The 20,882-nt window shown below is 36.1% G+C and overlaps 1 protein-coding gene across 1 annotated transcript in view; it reads left to right on the plus strand.

Annotated features, from left to right (window-relative positions):
- Window positions 1-20,882, plus strand: part of FAM171A1 (family with sequence similarity 171 member A1) — a gene marked incomplete at its 5' end in the record, with an annotated part of 84,911 nt that overhangs the window by 43,584 nt on the left and 20,445 nt on the right. The window contains 3 exons of the mRNA XM_083376394.1: window positions 4,494-4,586; window positions 13,523-13,681; window positions 15,362-15,538. Coding sequence (XP_083232520.1) covers window positions 4,494-4,586; window positions 13,523-13,681; window positions 15,362-15,538 — 429 coding nt within the window. The remainder of the gene's footprint in view (window positions 1-4,493; window positions 4,587-13,522; window positions 13,682-15,361; window positions 15,539-20,882) is intronic.

Raw genomic sequence — 20,882 nt, forward strand, 5'->3', positions numbered from 1 at the left:
GGTGGAGAGTTTGGAATCTGATTGATTAATAGATTGCTTCTGTGGACAGGTGTCTTTTATACAGGTAACAAGCTGAGATTAGGAGCACTCCCTTTAAGGGAGTGCTCCTAATCTCAGTTTATTACCTGTATAAAAGACACCTGGGAGCCAGAAAACCTTCTGATTGATAGGAGATCAAATACTTATTTCACTCATTAAAATGCAAATCAATGCATTTTTCTGGATTTTTTTGTTGTTATTCTGTCTTACTATTAAAATGAACCTACCATTACAATTATAGACTGATCATTTCTTTGAGGACAAATGTACAAAATCAGCAGGGGATCAAATATTTTTTCCCCACTATAAGCAAGATTTTAGAAGTGGTTTGGGACTAAAACTCATGGTCTCTTGGTTTCTAATCTGATGCACCAAACTGGCTCTCTATATTAATCTTAAATCCTTAAAATATTTCTGGAAAATAAAAATATGACTGTCAACCATCAGCAAAATATGTTGTTACATGTTTGAGGACTGGTAATTATAATTCAACATCTGGAGATCCAAAGGAAAAATTCAAAGGAAAAAATTAACAAAGACAAAACAAAACTAGACAAGAACATTTAAAAAATGTGAATTAAAAGGACAAAAAACAAAATGCATATTATTCTCCCCTCATTGAACACAAATATATTGCAGCAATAATAGTTTCTCCCCTTGCAAACAGGTCCAAAATTTATAAACTTCTACATGTATTCTATATGTATTTGCAACCCGTTTGACCTTTCATACATTGTACAGTCATGTGAAAAAGAAAGTAAACCTTTCTTGAATTCTTTTACATATCAGAACATAGTAAAAATCATCTGGTCCTTAGCAGTTGTAGGTAAATACAACTTCAGATGAACAACAACTCATGACATATTACACTATGTCACCATTTATTTTACAAAAAGAAAGCCAAAATGGAGAAGCCATGTTTGAAAAAGTAAGTACACCCTTACTGCTCCCATAGGTATGAAGAGTCTAATCAAGTGTCCTTGATCAACTGATCATCAGCAAGAGTGATTACCTCTATAAAAACCAAAATTTTAGGTGTTTGCTGCTCTCCAGCATTGAGATGTGTTAATACAATGCCAAAGAATAAAGACATAACAGTGATCTTAGAGAAGCAGTTGCTGCTGCCCATCAATCTGGAGAAGGTTATAAGACCATTTCCAAATAATTTAAAGTCCATCATTCTACATTGAAGAAAATTATTCAGAAATGGGAAACATTCAGTACAGTTCCCAATCTTTCATGGATGTCCAGCAAATTCACCCCAGGGTCAGACCATGCAGTGCTCAGAAAAACTGCAAAAATCCAACAGTTACATCTCAGACTTTTCAGGCCTCAGTTAGAATGTTAAATTGTGTAATTAAAAAAAGATAGAACATGTATGGTTTGTCTGGAAGGGTGGCCAGGAGAAAGTATCTTCTTTCTAAAAATAACATGGCAGCATGGCTTATATTTGCAAAGTTGCATCTGATCAAATCCTTTTGACAGTTGAGATGTTTGGTCATAAAACAGTGGCAAGTTTGGTGAAAACCAAACAGCATATCAGCACAAACATCTCATACCAACCATCAAGCCACGGTGGTGGAAGGGGGATGATTTGGGCTTGTTTTGCAGCCACAGGACTGGGCACCTTGCAGTCATTGAGTCAACTATGAACTCTGTATGGCAAAGTATTCTAGAGTCGAAGTGAGGCCATCTCTTCAACAGCTAAAGCTTGGCCAACATTGGGTCATGCGGCACGATGAACCCAAGAACATCCACAAATCTAGAATAGAGTGACTGAAAAAGAAAATAATCAAGGTGTTGCAATGGCCCTATTAAAGTCTATACCTCAACCCTATTGAAATGCTGTGGCAGGACCTCAGAGAGCTATGATTAAACAAATCCCTGCAAATTTCAGTGATCTGAAGCAATGCTATAAAGAAGAGTGGACCAAAATTGCTCCATAACAATATACTTAGCTTTTTACACATGACTTCTCCATTTTGGTTTTCCTTTTGTAAAATGAATATGACATGGCATGATAGGTCATGTATTATTGTTCATCTGAGGTTGTATTAACCTACTTTTAAGAACTACTAAGGCCAGATGATTTTTACTATGTCCTGATACATAAAACCATAGAACTCAAAGAGGGTGTACTTCCTTTTTCTTGTGACATATATGAAGAAAAAATAGTTAACAAGTTAAGCAACAGCAGAGTTAAAATTCAAAGCCCTCTGTTAACAATCTGTTTTTGTAATTTACTTATAGAAACTATAATGGTTTCTTATCCACTATAAATCTCCCCAATCATTATCTTTGTTCTGTTCAGGATGAAATAGCTTTGTTTTAGCTGTTACTTTCCTTAAAAATTTAATTGGGAACTTTTCCAACAATTGCATCTTATTTCCAAAGTTCACTGTTAGACTCTGTTGTAAATATCTCTGCAGCATCTATTGTTGAAAAATTCTCCTTAAAAACACAGTATTCATCTTGTCAAGAGAATCCAGTCCATCCTTCATATATTCCCTTAGCTCAAAATTTCTTGTATTCATATTGTTTTTCATCTTTTTAGTAGATCTATAATTTTCAGACCCATTACTTTCTTCTTCACATCTGGCAGCAACAGATCAGATTCCAATTCATCAAGTTGCAAATCAAATTCAATTGTATTTTCTGTTTTTGGATATCATCTTGAGTTTGGTTCAAAGCCGTTGTCGACCCATTAATTTTTTTAATATATTTTCAAACATAATATGTAAATGAGGACCCAGATTGTTGGGGGCAATAAGCTGACTTTGTAATAATGCCGCTTGGGGGGGGGCGAAAGCCCTAATAAGCAGGCATATACATAGAATGAAGGCTATTGCTAAGCACATTGATTTGTGCTTTAGATTGTAAGCCGCCCTGAGTCTTCGGGGAAGGGCGGGATATAAATGAGATTAAAAAAAATATTATATTTTATATATATGTAGGTTGGAGAGCATTCTTTTTTCAAATGCTTCCCAGAAAATGTTACCACTATTTGGGGATATTTTGAAAAATACATTTTTCTTTCAAAGGACAAGAGAACAGATAAATCATAGCCCAACGTCCACAAAGAAAGGTTCAGATAGTTTTTCCCCAGAATCAAAAATGTTTTTTAAAAGGAGAAATTTTCCATCAAGAGTTAAGAAATAAATATCTAAACTCCTTCTTTTTAACAGCTAGAAAGAAAATTTGTACTCTAATCCTATATAAGTCCATTCGGATGACTTTCACTACAGAAAGTACATTTCCACCATGGACTTCCTTACAATGAAAATAAAAGTGGTTTGAAGTTTAATAATAAAGAGGAAAAGAACAGGGGAAAAAATCAGCTAGTCATAAAGGTTTAAAAAGTGCAATTAAAGTTCCTGTGTGTTTAGGAAAAATGAACAATGAACAACTGAAGGGAAAAGGTGGTAAGAGACTCAACCTTCCAATCATTCCTTACCAAGAATTGTGGTCTTCACAATCCTCTTTTCTCCAGGCACATGATCATCTGAAGGTCATATTGAATCCTTCTTAGTCTCCCCTTCATAAAACATGGAGAAAGTTGCTAAATAACCAGCTTTGGCAGCATAAATTTGTTATTGTTTGACAGCATTTTAGAAATTTAAGAGTATTTTAGAAGAAAAATCTATTTCTTTATGTTGCTCGAAATTAACCACCTTTGCTTACTATTTCAAATGCTATTTCAAATATCACTACGTTCTCTTCCTACCTTTGCTGGGAGATTTGCAATTTTTACAAATATCCTTCCTCCGAAAAAAGCTTGACATTGCAATTCGTATTAAGTAGCATTGATGAGAGCTATACATCACTGGATTAGAAGGCAAAAGAATGCTTGACAGCACACATGGATGCCCACACAGACTATCTGCAACTCCTTAAAGCAGCTATGTTATTCTTAGGATAAGGCAGCTGCTTAAGGAGTTATTATATTTATTAAACAAGCTTATCTACCAGAAGGAAGGTTGTTAAACAAGAATCAAAACTACAGAATAATAAAAAAATAAGCCCAATAAACTTTATATACATCGATCATATCATACCAGTTCAATCAACAGTTGCAAACAGATGCTGCCCATGTGGTTAGAAGCATCTTTTTATCGTCAAATATTTCACACCAGGGTTTTGTATGGTTGTCATTAAGTTTATAAATCCTACAATGCTGATTGAGAAAAAAAGTTCCCCTATGGTGTAACTTTTCTTAAATATTCATTACTTACCCCCCCCTCACCATGAATTTCCCCTCTTTTACCAGTTTAAGCTTAACATTGGCCTCTAAATGTCTTTACAACAATTTGTCTAAGCAACAGTATTTGGTAGATATTATCATTTGATGGAGGTACATATACATTATCTAAAAAGGATATTTCTGTTAATAAATATTTAATTAGTTGCTCCCCCATCCCATTGGAATACTGCAATTAACCTTTTTTTTAATACAGTGTTTTCTTCCCTGAGCCTTGGCCTTCTTCCTGAGCGGTCAGCTACTCTGATGGTTTATGAAGATGTTGTCCAGATAGTCTCAGGATTTCAAGGTACGGTTGCATGTACAGATGCTTTCTTTATATTGTCCAAAAAAGAAGGAAGTATTATTTATGATGCATTTTATAGCTCAGTTTTATGTCTTTTGATTTCTTTCTATTATATAATGGAGAACTTGAATATGTTAGCTAACTCACCTTCTTTGTTCAGTCCCTGGAGAAGTCTCTGCCCCCATTTTAAAGGGAGAAGATCTGTAGTGGTGATTGGCCCTATTTGATCCTGGGAAAATAAAGGGTTTTCTAATTGCAGGAGTGTTGTTCCCTGATGCGAAACACCAGCAGAAGCAGTGAAGCCAGCTGTTTCTCCCTCTTCCTAATCTGTGGAGGACTTTTTTTTATATGTGTGTGTTATATATATATAATTTTATAATAATCACATATATAATTTTAATTGTATATTTTAAAAAGAAACACAAAAAATATAAAACAGGGAAATTAAAAGAAAAGCAATAACGTGCACACATTTAGCAAATTAACTATAAAGTTGCAATACCAAAAAAATTAAGAAGAAAATATTTAAAAGACCAATAAAAAACCTTACTGTATTAACATACTGTTGGTATAGATCACCTAAATATATTACTTATTTAATAACTTAATTACAGTATGTCAAATTCCACCTAACAATTTATCTATGCTTGCAAAGTATTATGAAATCTGTGCCCAAGGAACATGTGGTTTTATTAATTTATTAATTAATTATTCATAATTGATTGCTCAGTCATGTGAAGGACTTATATATGAGAGTCAGGTTTAAATAAAGTTACATTTATCCAAGGTAAGATTAGTGGCATTAGCAATGTTTTGCTAGTATATAATAACTGTAACAAAATGCAAAAAAATAATAAACTCTCCTTAGAATCAAGCTCAAACTGCATGGAAGTTTTCCTGGTAATGATGCCAGGGTGTTGTGTTCATAAATGCATTTAGCTTGTATACTACCAAATCAATACAGACTCAGGGTACTTTACAAAATAATCAACAGAAAAATGCTCATAAAAGTTGAAATGGTGCAGGCTGTGGTATTCCCTGTGTCACTTTACAGAAACAAAAGTTGGACATGGATAGAGAGAATATTGATGCTGTTGAATTTTGGTGTTGGAGAAGATTCTGAAAACAAACAAAGGAATTATCAAACAAATCAACCTAGAATTCTCCTAAGGAATTCTTAAAGAATAAATTATCAGGGTCAAATTATATTTTGGATATATTATGCAAAGACTGAGCTTTCTGGCGAAGGCCCAGCAGCAAAGTGGATGAACTTAATTATGTGGTGATAAGTGCATTATTGTATTTTCAGTGTGGGAAAAGAGAAAGATTATCTGTATGATTGCTAAAAATCAATGGCATGTAATCAATGAAATCAACATTTCAAACATACAACATAATTGCAGTAATAGGGCTAGTGACAGGTAAATGAATCATTACAAAATCAATGAATTAACATAAACCAATTAAATCATGTAAAATAAAATTGAAGTAAAATGAAAGCACCTTCTTTGGGGAGGTCTTTTCAACTTCCCAGTCTATCTATAGCTCTGGGATTTCCTCATGGCTTCCTGTGAAAATGTTAACTAGGACTGATTCTGTTTTGAGTATCATCCAAGCTCAGCTAGGTGCTGACACCTTATGTGCCTAGAGGAAAACATTCCTTGCAGCCTAAAGACAGACAACAGTATTCACTGAAAGTAGAATTATTTTTGTAAATGATAATTAAATTATCTCATCCAGAGGAAGGTAATTTATTCCACATAGATCCAGCTTGAAATGGCTGTCACAGTCATATATTTCTCATCTATAGAGATCATTTTTAAATGTCTTATTGTTGATTTTTAAATAGATCATTAATAGACATTCTAGAATGTCATAGAACAAATGACATTCTATTTGTACTACCCAGAAAACGATGGCAGAATAGAATTTTGGGTAAAACCTTTGTCCATGTATTTTAGAAAGCAAAGTTTTAGCTGGCTAGTTATGTATGTATGTATGTATGTAGACAGGTAGACAGACAATTGATCACTCTTCCAACCTATCAAAATATAAAGCAAAAATAAAATATAGGATCTAATTTTACAGTAAAATAGATAAAAGAAAATACACTAATATTAATACTTTGTGATAAATACATGGGATCAACGTTTAAATAAACACATCATCTTTACAGGATGCCCCAATCTGTTTGATGTAACTGGTTCTTAGTCCAATTTTCTTAACATTCTGCTCATGATGTATAGATTAGAACCCATGAGGAAATAGGACAATCAGTGATTCAGATCCCAGTGGGCTTTTCTTGCAAATAGGTATGTTAACTGTCTAAGCCTAAGAAAAGCACATAGTTTATAATCAAAGGAAATGTGAACAATGTCTTCAGTGGCTAGGGCGATGTATGTACATGTCCTCTTATAATAGGAGTTGGAAGTGCCCATATTTGGCCATGGAATCCAGCATCTCCAAACTGGCTCTAGAATAGCCTCTTCATGAGAATTGTGTCTATAACTTTGACAGGTATTTCTCAAACTGAAAAGTAGTTTTACTTTTAGCTAACCAACTTAAAGATCTATTTGTTTCTAGTAATCCCATGTCAGTTTCAGCACTGATGTCTAAAACTCTCTATTTAAAATTTCCCTTCCATGGGTGAAATTGAGAGTAAATATTGTGAGGAAAAGCCCATGCTGTGAAATAACTTTGGCAAGGTAGCTGATCCAGGAACTGGATATTTATCCGTTCTACTAAACATATTTTGAATAGTCTATCAAGTAAGTAATGTAGCTTTCGTAAGGCTCAATACTTATGATGCAGATTTCAGAAAACCACCGAGAGGGGTAAGGGGAGTTTTGCTTTTTTATTGTTTTTTTATTGGATTTTTATCCTTGTAAAACACCCAGAGAGTGAGTTGGTTAGCTATATAAATTTTCATAAATAAATAAATAAATCCCATGCCATAAGTCAGCGCTGAAACTATTTTTGCCCTGAAAACTTTCAGCATAGCGCACAAGGTACATGGATATTTGTAAACAAATAATTTATATAATCTTTCAGTACTTTGCCTTGCCAAGTTGTTAAAATGATTTATCCATGATCCTGTGTTGGTAAAAAAACACTGCTAAATAAGTACAATAATTCACTTGTTCAATAGGCTTCCCATTTGTCTGCCTGTTATATTTTATGGTAGGTAAAGTAAAGGTTTCCCTTCTTCAGTTGTGTCTGACTCTAGGCGGCGGTATTCATCTCCTTTTCTTAGCCAAGGAAGCCAGAGTCATCTGAAGACACTTCCATGATCATGTGGCCATCATGACTGTATACTGAGGCACACAGAATCTGTTAATTTCCCACCAAAGTGTTATCTATTTATCAACTCACAGTTGCATACTTTCAAACTGTTAGGTGGGCAGGAGCTGGGGCAAGTAACAGGAGCTCGCCCTGTTGCACATAAAAATAGTATATTTCATGCTATTTTTATTAATTACCATCATTTTAGATTCAGCTTATTAATGTTTACAAAATTAAAAGCATAGTATTAAGCTTTTACAACAGTCTTCTCAGGCCTTATTGTGAATATGCCTTTAAAACTGTATTACCAGCATATGAAATGATACTAATAAATTTATCATGGATCTTTGGCATATGAGTGTTTGAAGCATACAGGAATATCTGTGGCATAGAAGTTAAAAAGCTTTGGGATTGGGATACAGCCCTGTCTGGGTAGATATATTCTTAATTACCATTACATGTGTATAGACTTTCAAATGAGTATTTGAGTAAAGTCTGGGTTTCCTATTTAGGTTGCCCAATTTCTTCCACAAAATATTTCTGTTTATATAATCAAAAGCCTCACTGAGATCTATACAGGTGGTAAACATTAGTTTCTTGCCATTAGTTGTTTTGTTATGAGATGGTATAGAATAAAACAATGGTCTATGTGGCATGCTTTTATCTAAATCCACCTTGTCCTATGTTTCTTTCTATTATGCAAACTTCAGTTTTGGGCAAAATGTGTTTTGCATAATTTTAACCACAATTCCAGTAAGGTTTATTGGTCTATGATGTTTATATCTCCCTTGTCTCTCCATTTATATGTGGAGACTATTAAGGCATCTTCCTATCTGACTGGGATTCAAACTATAGTATTTATCTGAAGAACAGCCCTTCTAACAGTGTGGCCCACCCACAAATCACTATGAGTCTTGAAGAGTTCTGGGACTCGAAAACTTTTTCCAAGCACCTAATTAGATTTCAGAGATTGGATAACAAATTTCTTTTCTGATACTAACACTGGATGCCCATGAGGAATATTTTCAAAGGCTAGTAGCAACAGTTTGCTTACATGAGGGGCCCTGGTTAGAATTAGTAAACAGATTTGCATAAAAATTCTCCCGAACTGAAGCTGGAATAGGAATATTGAATTGGAATTTACATTCTTTCAGTAATCCTGGTATAATTTCCCAGAAGAAAATTTAATTTGTCTTTTTTGCTGAAAATTACATCTATTTTATTAGCACAGGAGGCTTTCTTGCAATCATATCTTATTTTTAACATGTTACGTTAAAGTGTCCCTGGACCTGGTACATTGCTGTCTTCAGTAGCTTTCTGGTAAATAAACAGTCAAAAATCAAATCAATTAGAACTTATTAGAACAAATTAAAGTGGTTTCTAGTAAAAAGTTTATCTATTAAAATATTTCTCATCAAAAGACAGAAATCAGCATCATGATTCAGCATTTTAATCTGGGTAGAGGAGAAAATTAAATTTCTTTAAGTCTGAGCCTGTCCTGAATTCAAACAGGTGGATATTGGCTTAGTATCCATCTTGGCCTAATTAAACTTTATATTCTGCCTCACTTTGAGATTAACCAATAGCCTCTAGTATCAAAGCTGCCTTGGAAATGGACTGAGGTTGGTTGGTGATCCCTGTTCTTTTTCATGTGGACTTGGAAGTCTGAAAACATTCCATTCTTGTTTTGTGTAGCACACCTGTAATCTTAAACAGTGTTTCCTGAATAGGATGCAAAAAGATATGTAAAACCAGATTCAAGGATGCCAGTTATGACCCTGGAGTATTTCTTTGGGGTCTCTAGGTGAATCATTTATAAGAATAATCCTCAGGAATAACACCCAGGTGTACAAAATCTTCTAAGGATCATTAAAGTGTCCTGCTAGTATTTCAGTGCTTGCTCATAACACAGCACTATGCTTCAGATTTGCTTTGTATACTTTGCTGGATTATAATTCTCCTTATTTGTATCATGGGCCAAGGGTACTGGTATTTTAGTCCAGATATGCTTGGAAGGTCCATGATAGAGAAGGCTGTCATACATTTTAGTTAGTTTACTGGCATCTATAGACATTTTTTGTGATTGTACAAATTAATCTGCAAATGTCTCTCAGTTGCTTGGAAACTTTAAAACAATGTTTTCAAACTTGGTAACTTTAACATATGTGGATGTCATTTTCCAGAATTTCTCAATCACCAAAGCACTACTTTAAATGATGTCCATTGAACTTGTTTAAGCTTGTAATGCTGTCCTAGCTTGGCATCACTGCCTGTGTCAATGTGTGCAAAATTATATTTAGGTTTTCCAGTACCAACTATTGGCAGCTGGGAATCCTAGTTTTATTTGGAGGTGGCAAGAATTTATCTCAAACAATTTTATATTTGGCCTTATGATGTTTTTGTTTTTTATTGTGCATATGGAAAAAATGTCTAGACATATTTCTGATGGATGAGAATGGTCTCAGAAGTCCAACAGAAATTACAGTATATTATGGAAACAGTGGGGATATATGCCTGCCAAATTCTGGGCGCATCAGAGTTAAGAAAACTTCATTTACAAAATTACTACTTTCTATTTAGGACTGGAAACTAGCTTGAGAGGAATTCCTTCATATTTGCCAAATGCATTAGTTTTGCTAGTAACTGTTTGTGCTCACGTTTTGTTTCACAAGATTGCTATAATGATTTCAACATGCTGTCAATATCACTGTGTTTTAAATTAGCAATTGCTTGCTTTTCAAGCTGACATTTTTTCAGGACAGTTTTATGACCTGACTGTAAAGACTATCCACGTAGCAAATAATTCATATTTTGAGTAAGGGACGCGGTGGCTCAGTGGGTTAGGACGCTGAGCCTGTCGATCAGAAGGTCGGCAGTTTGGCGGGTCGAATCCCGAGTGCCGCGTAACAGAGTGAGCGCCTGTTACTCATCCCAGCTTCTGCCAACCTAGCAGTTCGAAAGCATGTAAAAATGCAAGTAGAAAAATAGGGACCACTACGGTGGGAAGGTAACAGCGTTCCGTGTGCCTTTGGCATCTAGTCATGCCGGCCACATGACCACGGAGACGTCCTTGGACAAGCGCTGGCTCTTCGGCTTTGAAACGGATATGAGCACCTGCCCCTAGAGTCGGAAACAACTAGCACACATGTGCGGGGGAACCTTTACCTTTACTTTACCAGGAGAAAAGTTGCAATATGTAATCCTATAAATGAGGGATGGGCAATTAATTTTCCCAGTAGACTACAGAAAAATTCAGACTATATTGGAGGGCCAAAGAAATGCAGCTGTGAAGATGCATAGGCACGCATGCATGCATATGTAAATTGAGAAAAAAATAGCAGTTGCCTTAAAAATAAAATAAAAGTAATGCAGCGGTATTGTGTGCATGGTGTATTTACATTTGATTTCTAATTTCCAGTTGATCTCACACGAGCCAGACAGTGACAGCTAAAGAGCCAAATACGGACCAGGGGCCATAAAATGCCTAGGTCTGCTCTAAATCATCATGAGGTTATTGAAAGAGTTTGTATTTTTCTCTTAGACTGCATGTGTTTTGTGTACAAAATCCCATTTGCTGATGGTGGTAAAGATTTTTGTATTCTACCTGTTTTGTTGTCATATTTTTATTTTCTACTTGGTGTTTTATTCTTGTTGAACTTTTTTGCATTTACATTTTATTGTTATACCTTTAACAACACTTGACGGAAAAACTGAATATAAACCCCCAAAGGAATGTAGAGAATAAAGGAACATGTGCTCATTTCTGTACCAATTGAAAGGGATCTTTGGGCATGTGCTAGCCTCTTGCTTACAGTGATATACATTGAAAATTTAATATGGGCTGGAATTATGTTAGAATCCAGTGCAAGCAACAACAGATCTTTACAGAACACCATTTCTTATGAGCAGGTATTAAAACCTGGATTTCATACCATGTCATATTATTTTAAAATAACTTGGTTGGCTTGGTGGTTATGAAAATTTACCGGTATTTATTGAATGAAAAATCCTGAGTAGCATAAAAATCCTGATTTGCTACAAGGAGTTAAATTCTGATCAGGAAAGGTTCTTTTAAAAGTTTGTTCTATATAGTGAAAAAGAAGCGTTTGGGAATACCAGAAACAGCTGTTCTAAATCTTCATTTGCATGTTATGCAAAAGTTTGCAGATGGGGGCCTTGCTGTGTTTGTAAAGTGTTTTGTTGGTGGTACGAATTTGTGGCTTTATAAGCAGATGCCTAATGGGATCTAAACTGATAAACACTACATGAAGCTCTCTCTGTCATTTTGCCAAGATTAGAATCTTCCCAAAGCTATATAGTGGTTTTGAACACAGACATAATTGAAAGCTGAGTGAAAAAATGCAAGTATTCCCCATCTTGATGTCTTTTCTTTATTTCAGACTATACTGTCCATTATCCCTAACCAGAAGGGCACTAGCTGTGAATGATGGGGTTGGAGACCTGCATATCTTTTTCAGAGAAAGCTGGCATAAATCATATTAGTTAGAAATCTTTGCAGAAATTTTCAATATTTTTGGTACCATATGCTGAATTGATGTCTTATGGTCAAATCTCTCTAGTCAGATTAGGTCAAATTTCTCTAGCCTTGAAGCTTTTAGGTGACTGAGAAAGTTAAGTTGTAGAACTCTAAGTATGCTATAAGATGGAAGCAGTACTCACACCCTTCTGGGCTGGACTTACTGTACAAATAAATAGCAATTTAGATAAATATTCCTCATGTTTTGGAGTTACACTGTTGTTGACAGAGGAATGTAGCAGGACTTTGATGCATGTAGAAGCTTTCAGTGAAGCTCAAACTTGAGGTTGATCATATAAGGTTTTTTTCATATACTGTATGAATTCTACTTAGAAACTCCCTCCAGTTTGAGGAATGCTTCAGCTAGCTCTTTGCCCTGATAGCATTCCCCTAAGGACCTGATAAGACTTCCCCAGTCTGATGTTCTCTAGATAGGTTACGAAGGCCAAACTTATAGAGTTTCATGTCGGAGAAGTCTGTAAAGGAAGTGGATAAAATATTGAGGTCTTAGGTGACTATTAGTCTCTTCTCACGAGAGGAAAGGACAGACAGGAAAGTAACAAAGGGCAGAACTGAAGATCAAATTGGTTTTTATACTCTGCTTTGCCCCTTCCATGTACATCAGACATGTCAAACTCGGGACGTCACATGACGTCGCACAACGTAATCAGGACGGTTTTGCCATTGCCGGTAATGGGGTGGGCGCGGCTTCCAGATGACATGTCCAGCCCGCGGGCCTGCAGTTTGACGCCCCTGATGTACATTGTCACTTATCTGAGTTCAGGACTTAATTGTACAGAAATTTTTATTGTCCAAATAGTATATAACATCATTTAAACTCCTAAGAAAATACTAAATAATTTTTCTCTGACATTAAATAAAACAACGTTTGAAAAATATCCATAATAAGTAGGACCATGTGATACAAGGTAGTAAAAAGGAAGGCTGAAAGCTCAGATAATCTTGATAGAATTATAAGGTATGAGAAAAACCTCAAAGCATTGCTATTGATAGTAAATATATAAAAGTGTCATGATTTGGTATATGCTAAGTCTACATGAGCAGTACCATTTTTTATGCTTCTATTTTTTATTTTTTTTTATTTTTTGCCTGTTGCTAGGTGCACGGATCCAACCCAAAGTCCATTTTCAAAGAAGAGCCCTGAGGCTACCAGAGAATACTAGCTATAGTGACCTCACAGCATTTCTTACTTCAGCTAGTTCACCCTGGGAAGTGGACAGTTTTCCTTATTTGCAAGGCTATGATGGCAATGGAACTGGTAGATGTTTAATCTTTATTCTTGGCATTTGTTTTAATTTATATGAGACAATTTGGCTTAAATATTCTTAGAATTCCATCTCTACATAGTCAAAGACATCTCTTTTTCTCTGTTGGCAAAGGAGAGAGTTAACATGATAAAAATCATGGGGAAAAAATTAAGTGAGCTCCATAAATAAATACTGTGGAAGGAATAGTTTAATATTTTGTATGCTAATGCTTTGAGATCAAGCCTCCTAATTTTTACCCGCAAAGGTGAATACCCATCAACACTCTCTGTGAAGACCAAGACAGACATAGGACACTTGAAATCAGAGTTTATTACATTGCATTTTCTTGGCAAGTTTGTGCCTATTCCTTACTACACAGTCTTTATTTTACCTTTAGTTTTCTCCCAATCATAACCTGACTGAGTGCCCTGGGAACATAGGGCTGCTTTCTGGATCACATGGTCAAGCTAGAATCAGATAAATCACAATCTGTGATAGTCAGAAAGTGTTCTCCTCTCCTCCTTTAAAAAAACGGTAAGATTATGATTGCAACTTAAAATGTAGCCTATTTATTCACAACAAAGCTCTGAAGCATCTTCTCAATGCCAATGTGCCTTGCAATCCTCTCTTTAGAAACCCATCAGGCTGTTTGACCTTCCAGTTATTTTTTTTTTTAAATCAATCTTTATTTAAAAGTAAACACATGGGAAATTAGTATACATTGCAAAGCACCAGCCTATTATATCTTAATTTTTAATATTTCTGGTATCTAGAAATGGCGTACAGGCAATCTTGAAAAATAAAATTAGTAAATGCTGCAATGTGGTACTTTTCTTGGAAATAATTATGCTGCCAGCCCTCTCTTAAAGGTGGGAGGGATGGTAGAGCAGGGAAATAAAATGAACATTTCATGACTGATCAAAATGAGAGTGGGAGTTATTTTGTAAGACTGCCCATAATATGTTTTCAGTATTCCAGATGTGCCCACTGGCCTAAAGTGATTATAGAGTCCTGGATGGTGAAGCCTAATTTCTAGGGGTTATTTAGGTTTAGAAATTGGGGGGGGAGCCATATTATATATGCTTTGTAAGTGTATCCTCTTCCTCTTCTCCATCCCCATCCCATCTACCTTGGAGTGGGGGGAATGAGACAATATTCTTGAGGTAAACAGCCCCAATGCTTTGGCAATGAAATGAATACACTGAACTTTCAGACTCTATGCAGCCACTTTGCCTCTTATTTTATTGAAATCACAGGATAAAGGTTCTACTCACAATTGGCACTTTTGACAAATAATTCCAGCAAAATGATGTGACTTTATTCTGGAGGCTACAGAATGGGTGCCAGACAACGTTCATCTCTGCCTCATACAGTCATATTTTTACATCAGCTATGACAAAATGGTGTTCTTGCTTTATTTTGTGTATTTTATTTAAATATGGGTCTTTCCCATGGTAGCTTTACTAGCCCCATATCTCTGCTACACAGTGAATCAACTACCTGTCTAAATGTACATACAAAGATTAGAACTGTATAATGCAATTTGAAGTTGCAAAATACTATTTTAAGGTTTTGTCATCTTCTGATAATGGGGAAATAATTATTAAAAATATTTAAGTAATGAATATCTGTATTTGATGACTTTAATATTATATGTTATGTATTTTGTAACACTATTCATTTTTTTACAGGAAATAACACTAGGTATGATCTTACTCCTGTCACTGCAGTTAGTGTTCATTTACTCAGAAGTGATGGGACTCCAGTTCCAGTGAATGGGCCCATCTATGTAACAGTGCCTCTCCCTGCAACCAACAACTTGAAACATCATACCCACGTGCCAGCTTGGAGGTTTGACCAAAAATTGGGTAAGCAACCTTATTTCTGATTCCCAACAAGTAAGCTAGCAGTTAATCAATGTATTTCTACTATGTCAGGCGTGAACTCTTTGTATTAGTTCAAGAACAATTCTGTTTGAGTAAGGGAATTTCCCTGTCGAATTTATTCTATTATTTGGTATAAAATTTGTGTGGCTTAATGGGATAGCTGGTGTGAAGCATAAATAGATACCAAATTGACATTTTCCTAATATATCTAAATGCCAAAATAATTTTTGGTTGGCAAGAAATTTAACTTACAGGTTTAATTTCAGGGCATAGCTTCCATTAATCCAATATTCATTTATTTGGGTTTTTATTTATAAGTTAAGATTTTATTTTTAGTTCTGTGAGAGAGAAAAAATAACCACACATACCTTTCTGCAGAAAGATGTCAATTTGTTTACCCTAACCCTATATCCAGTTTCATAGCTGCAGCATGATATAATAACATTAGTAGATGTTTGTTTTAAACTCCCCTCCCTCTCTCACACATATTGAATTAAGTTATTAAGTCAAAGTGGTCAGGTATACGTGTATTAGTAACAGATAAGCGCAACTGTCATTAATTTGGCAGTCTGAATGAAGAACTTCCTCTGTAGTATTTCAACATCTGTTTCCTATGGAATAAACATGTTAAACATTTCACAAGAGGTTTATTCTTCTTTTCTTTATTTAAAACCATAAATTCCAATGGCATTGGACACATTTTATTTAATCTTTATTACTACTATCACCAGGTATAAAAAATATATAAAACAGGGGAAAATGATGTTAACCATTCTTAGTGATTCTATGGCAAGGTCTCCCCACATCTTCCAATCTTGCACTATTTCTTTGAGTTGTTCTATGCTCTGGCTGGTGTCAGTTTTGATGGTGTCCAGGCACTATGTTCTTTGGCAGCCTGGTTTCCTTTAGCCACTAACTCTTTCCAACATAATTGCTTTCTCCAGTGAATTCCCCTGCATGACATGACCAAAATAAGTGAGACGCAATTTGTGATTTTTCCTTCCAGTGACATATCTGGTGTTATGTGCTCCAGTACTTGCTTGTTAATTACCTTTGTTGTCCAAGGAATACACAGAAGCCTTCTCCAGCACCAAGAAAACTATTAAAAAATCTCCTTAATCTGTTGGAATATTAATTTTTATGAAGATAACAGCAACAGCAACAACCAATCCATCAATGGAAAAACTGCAATGAATCAGTCAGTAATCAGGATGGACAAGGGAGAAGCAGTGCAGTTCTGGGCACAGATATGGGATAACCCAAAGAAATACAACAAGGACGCAGTGTGGTTAAAAGAGGTATTCACAATACTGAATAACTCAGACCATGGCTATCAAACATCAAAACCATCAGCCAGACTATCCTACCTCAGTAATGATGATGTCATTGTTGTTGATGATGATGAGTTGGAAGACACCTTGGAGGTCTTCCAGTCCAACCCCCTGCTCAGGCAGGAAATCCTCTACCATTTCAGACAAATGGTTGTCCTGTCTCTTCTTAAAAATTTCCAGTGTGGGAGGATCTTTGAAGAATATAGTTCAGAGGTTCTGAGATCACATCTGCCAGTTCCTTCAGAACCTTGGAGTCTAATCCATGTCCTGGTGATTTGAATTCGTCTAGGGTGGACAGGTGTTCACTTACCATTTTCTCACCTATTTTAACTTGTGTTTCTAATCTGTTTTTTAGGGTACTGTTTTTGATAGGTTGGACTCTTTTTTCCCTTTGTGTAAAGACAGGTGCAAAAAACAAGTTAGTTCTGCTATCTCCCTATTGCTTATCACTTTCTTGCCACTTTCTCCCACTAATGGACCAATCATTTCCTTAACTTTTTTCTTGTTTTTTACATGTTGAAAGAAGCTTTTTTGTTATTTTTGACTTTTGTTGCAAGCCTTAGTTCATTTTGAGCCTTAGCTTTCCTCACTAAATCTTTGCATGCTTAGGCTATTTGCTGATATTTTGCCTTAGTTATGTGCCCCTCTTTCCACTTTTTATACTTGTCCTTTTTGTCTTTCAGTTTATCAGAGAGTTCTTTATGCAACCATGCTGGTTCCTTTTGAGTGCTGTTATTTTTCTTCTTCATTAGTATTGTGCTAGACTGGGCTTTTATAATCTCACTTTTCAAAACTTCCCAAGCTTTGTGAGTTGTTTTCCCCTTGAAGATTCTCATCCAAGGAATCTTTCCCAAGTTCTCTCTAAGTTTATTGAAATTAGCTCTCTTAAAGTCCAAGACTCTAGTTTGACTATGTTCTATTGCTTGTGCTTCCATAATGTTGCATTCCAATATTGCACGATCATTCCACCCCAAGTTTCCTGTAGCTTCAACACCTTCTGTCATTTCATCTCTGTTAGTGAGAATTAAGTCCAGTATGGCTGATCCCCTAGTTCCCTTCTCTACTTTTTGGGAGACAAAATTGTCTGCTAGGTTTGTCATGAATCTTTTTGGTCTTCCACTTGGTGCAGAGTTTGTCTTCCAGTTGATGTCAGGGTATTATGATATGCTTCCTACATACTGTAGTTAACTGACTAGCAAAAAGTTAATTTATTTCCTCTGGTTGTTTGGGTGGTCTATAGTATACATTTTCCCCCTCTTTTATATTGACCCAAATGCATTCAAGACAGATTTCATCATTGTCGTACTCTATTTCTGTAGATAAGTAGTTATTTCTTATAGAGAGAGCAACTCCACCTCCTCTTTTATTTGGCCTGTTTCTTTTAAATAATTTAAATCCCTCTTTGCTGTAACTCTAGCTTTACATGGACAATGGACAATCTGAAGCTGTATGGAAAAGCTCCATCTGAAATGAATTGCTGCTCTAAATTGTTTGTATGTATACCCAAGATACAGCAAGAGTTTGGAATGGACAAATGTGCCACACTCACTATCAAACAAGGAAAAATTGTGAAAACTGAAGCAGTCAATATGCCCCACGAAAATAACATTAAGAGTCTGGATGAGGATGTTGCTACAAATACATGGGTATCCTTCAAGCTGACAACATCAAGCACACTGAAGTTAAGAAAAAGATTAGAAGTGAATACATCAAGAGAGTGAAGAAGATCTTAAAGTCCAAACTCAGTGGAGGAAATACTGACTACTGGAAAGACCAAACAGGTCTACAAGAAAAACCAAATGAAGAACAGCATAGAGGCATGGGAAGATAAAGCACACATGGCCAGTACATTAAAAAAATAGTAGGGAAAGCAGATATTAACAAGACATGGCAATGGCTAAGAGCAGGAAAGTTGAAGAAAGAGACTGAGGATCTAATTCTGGCTGCATTAGATCAAGCCTTAAAGACAAATGCATACATAGAAAACCAGGATTGAGAAGATAGCAATAGACAATAAGTGCTGCCTATGCAAAGAAGCTGAAGAAACAGTGGACCACCAGGTAACTGCTGCAAGAAGATTGCACAGACTGACTACAAGCAGCAGCATGACAAAGTAGCAACAATGGTGTATTGGAAGATCTGCAAGAAATACAATTTGCCTGCAAGCAAGAACTGGCAGGATCATGAAATAGAGGAAGTCATAGAAAATGAAGAAGTTAAATTGCTGTGGGACTTTAGAATTCAAACAGACAGGCACCTGCCACATAACACCCTGGACTTAACAATTGTTGATAAGAAAGACAAAAGGTCTGGATAGTGGATGTGGCAGTGCCTGGAGGCAGCAAAATAGAAAAGAAAGAGCTGGAGACAAAAACAAAATACAAAGACTTACAAATAGCTGTGGCAAAGGCAAGCAAGGGCAGTACCAATAATAATAGATGCCTTGGGCGCAATCCCACTTTGACAAATTCGCCATCAGTCAGTTGCAAAAGGCAGCTTTACTGGGGACAGCTTCCATCTTGCAAGATATCTGTAACACCATCAAATATCCAGATCTCCCTATCCCAGATCCCAGACAAAAATGCCAAACCCAGTCTGAACATCTGGCTGACGGTACGATGATCAATAGATCCTAAACAACATAATAGTTTTTCAAAACTAAAAACAAATAGTAGTAATCCTTTTAAAATTGTGATGTCTTTAGGAAATAACAACTCAATTTACAAATAGAACTTTGCCTCAATCCATTCATACTGTATATAAATAAACTACTACATCCAATATATCCTCAAGTTACTCATTTATTTCATTTCCAGTTATGTTGGTGATCTGTATAGTGTATTTTGCTGGGATTCCCTGCTAGGAAAAAGCCTTATATCTTTACTATGGAAAGCAATGACTCTTCTATGGTCCACAGTGGTGCAGTATTAAATCTTTCCAATGGTTTTACTGCATCATTATCTATTTATATGCCATATTGTTTCCTGCAAGAATGATGCATTGCCAACAAAACTTAAATGCCTTGAGATGCGAGCATAGTAAAATAAAGGAATAGCACCTTTTACATAATTGATAAAATTAGCAGCCTAATATTTCCTTGGAGACATTTTTACATTTATTCCTCAGATGAGATGCATTCAACAGTAATTGTTTATACTAAGGTGATAAACAAAGAGATGCTTTAACAATACAGCATATACACATATTGAACAAATCTTAATGCAATCATCCATCAATTAGTTTGTGATGTTGATAGATGAATACAGAAGGGAAGTAGTAGTTTGAGAGCTTTTCCAAAATTTAGTTGAAATTCAGAAGCTTCAATAATTTCTTACATGTAACAAATGTTGATTTTTCTTTTTGTTTGAACTCTGTTTCCTCTTCCTGTCGAAAAAGCTTTGCTGTGTTTATTTTGGACCACACACAAGCTATTGAAACAATGGATCATTCCAGATTTGCTCTTTGTTTTTCATCCTGAGTAATTTTATGCCAACATAAAATAGAAGAGGGGTGGTTAAGGTCCTAGATTGACATCAGGACTCAGGTTCTAATCCAGGGGTGTCAAACTCAATTTCATGGAGGGCCGCATCAGCATTGCGGTTGCCCTCAGGGGGCTGGGCGGGTATGGCCTGGGTGGGCGTGGCTAGAGTGCATATGGCCTGCTGGGTGGGCGTGGCCAGCTCTACATCATTGGCATCAAGGGTGCCTATGGGGGCCTGGGCAGGAGTGGGACAGATCTGAGGGTCTCTGGCAGGAGGAGGGTCTCTGGGCCAGAGCCAAGGCAGTGGGGGCCATTCCCTCACTGTTTCCAGGACGGCTTCGTGGGCCGCATGAAACTACTTCACGGGCCGGATCCGGCCCCCGGGCCTTGTGTTTGACATGTCTGTTCTAATCCATCCACAACCACAGAAGCTTACTGGGTGACTTTAGGTCAGCTATTCTCTCTCAATCCACAACCAATCTCACAGGTTGTTGCTCTGGGGAGGAAAGCAGAA

The sequence above is a fragment of the Vipera ursinii genome, assembly GCF_947247035.1.
Source record: "Vipera ursinii genome assembly, chromosome: Z".
Classification (NCBI taxonomy): Eukaryota; Metazoa; Chordata; class Lepidosauria; order Squamata; family Viperidae; genus Vipera; species Vipera ursinii.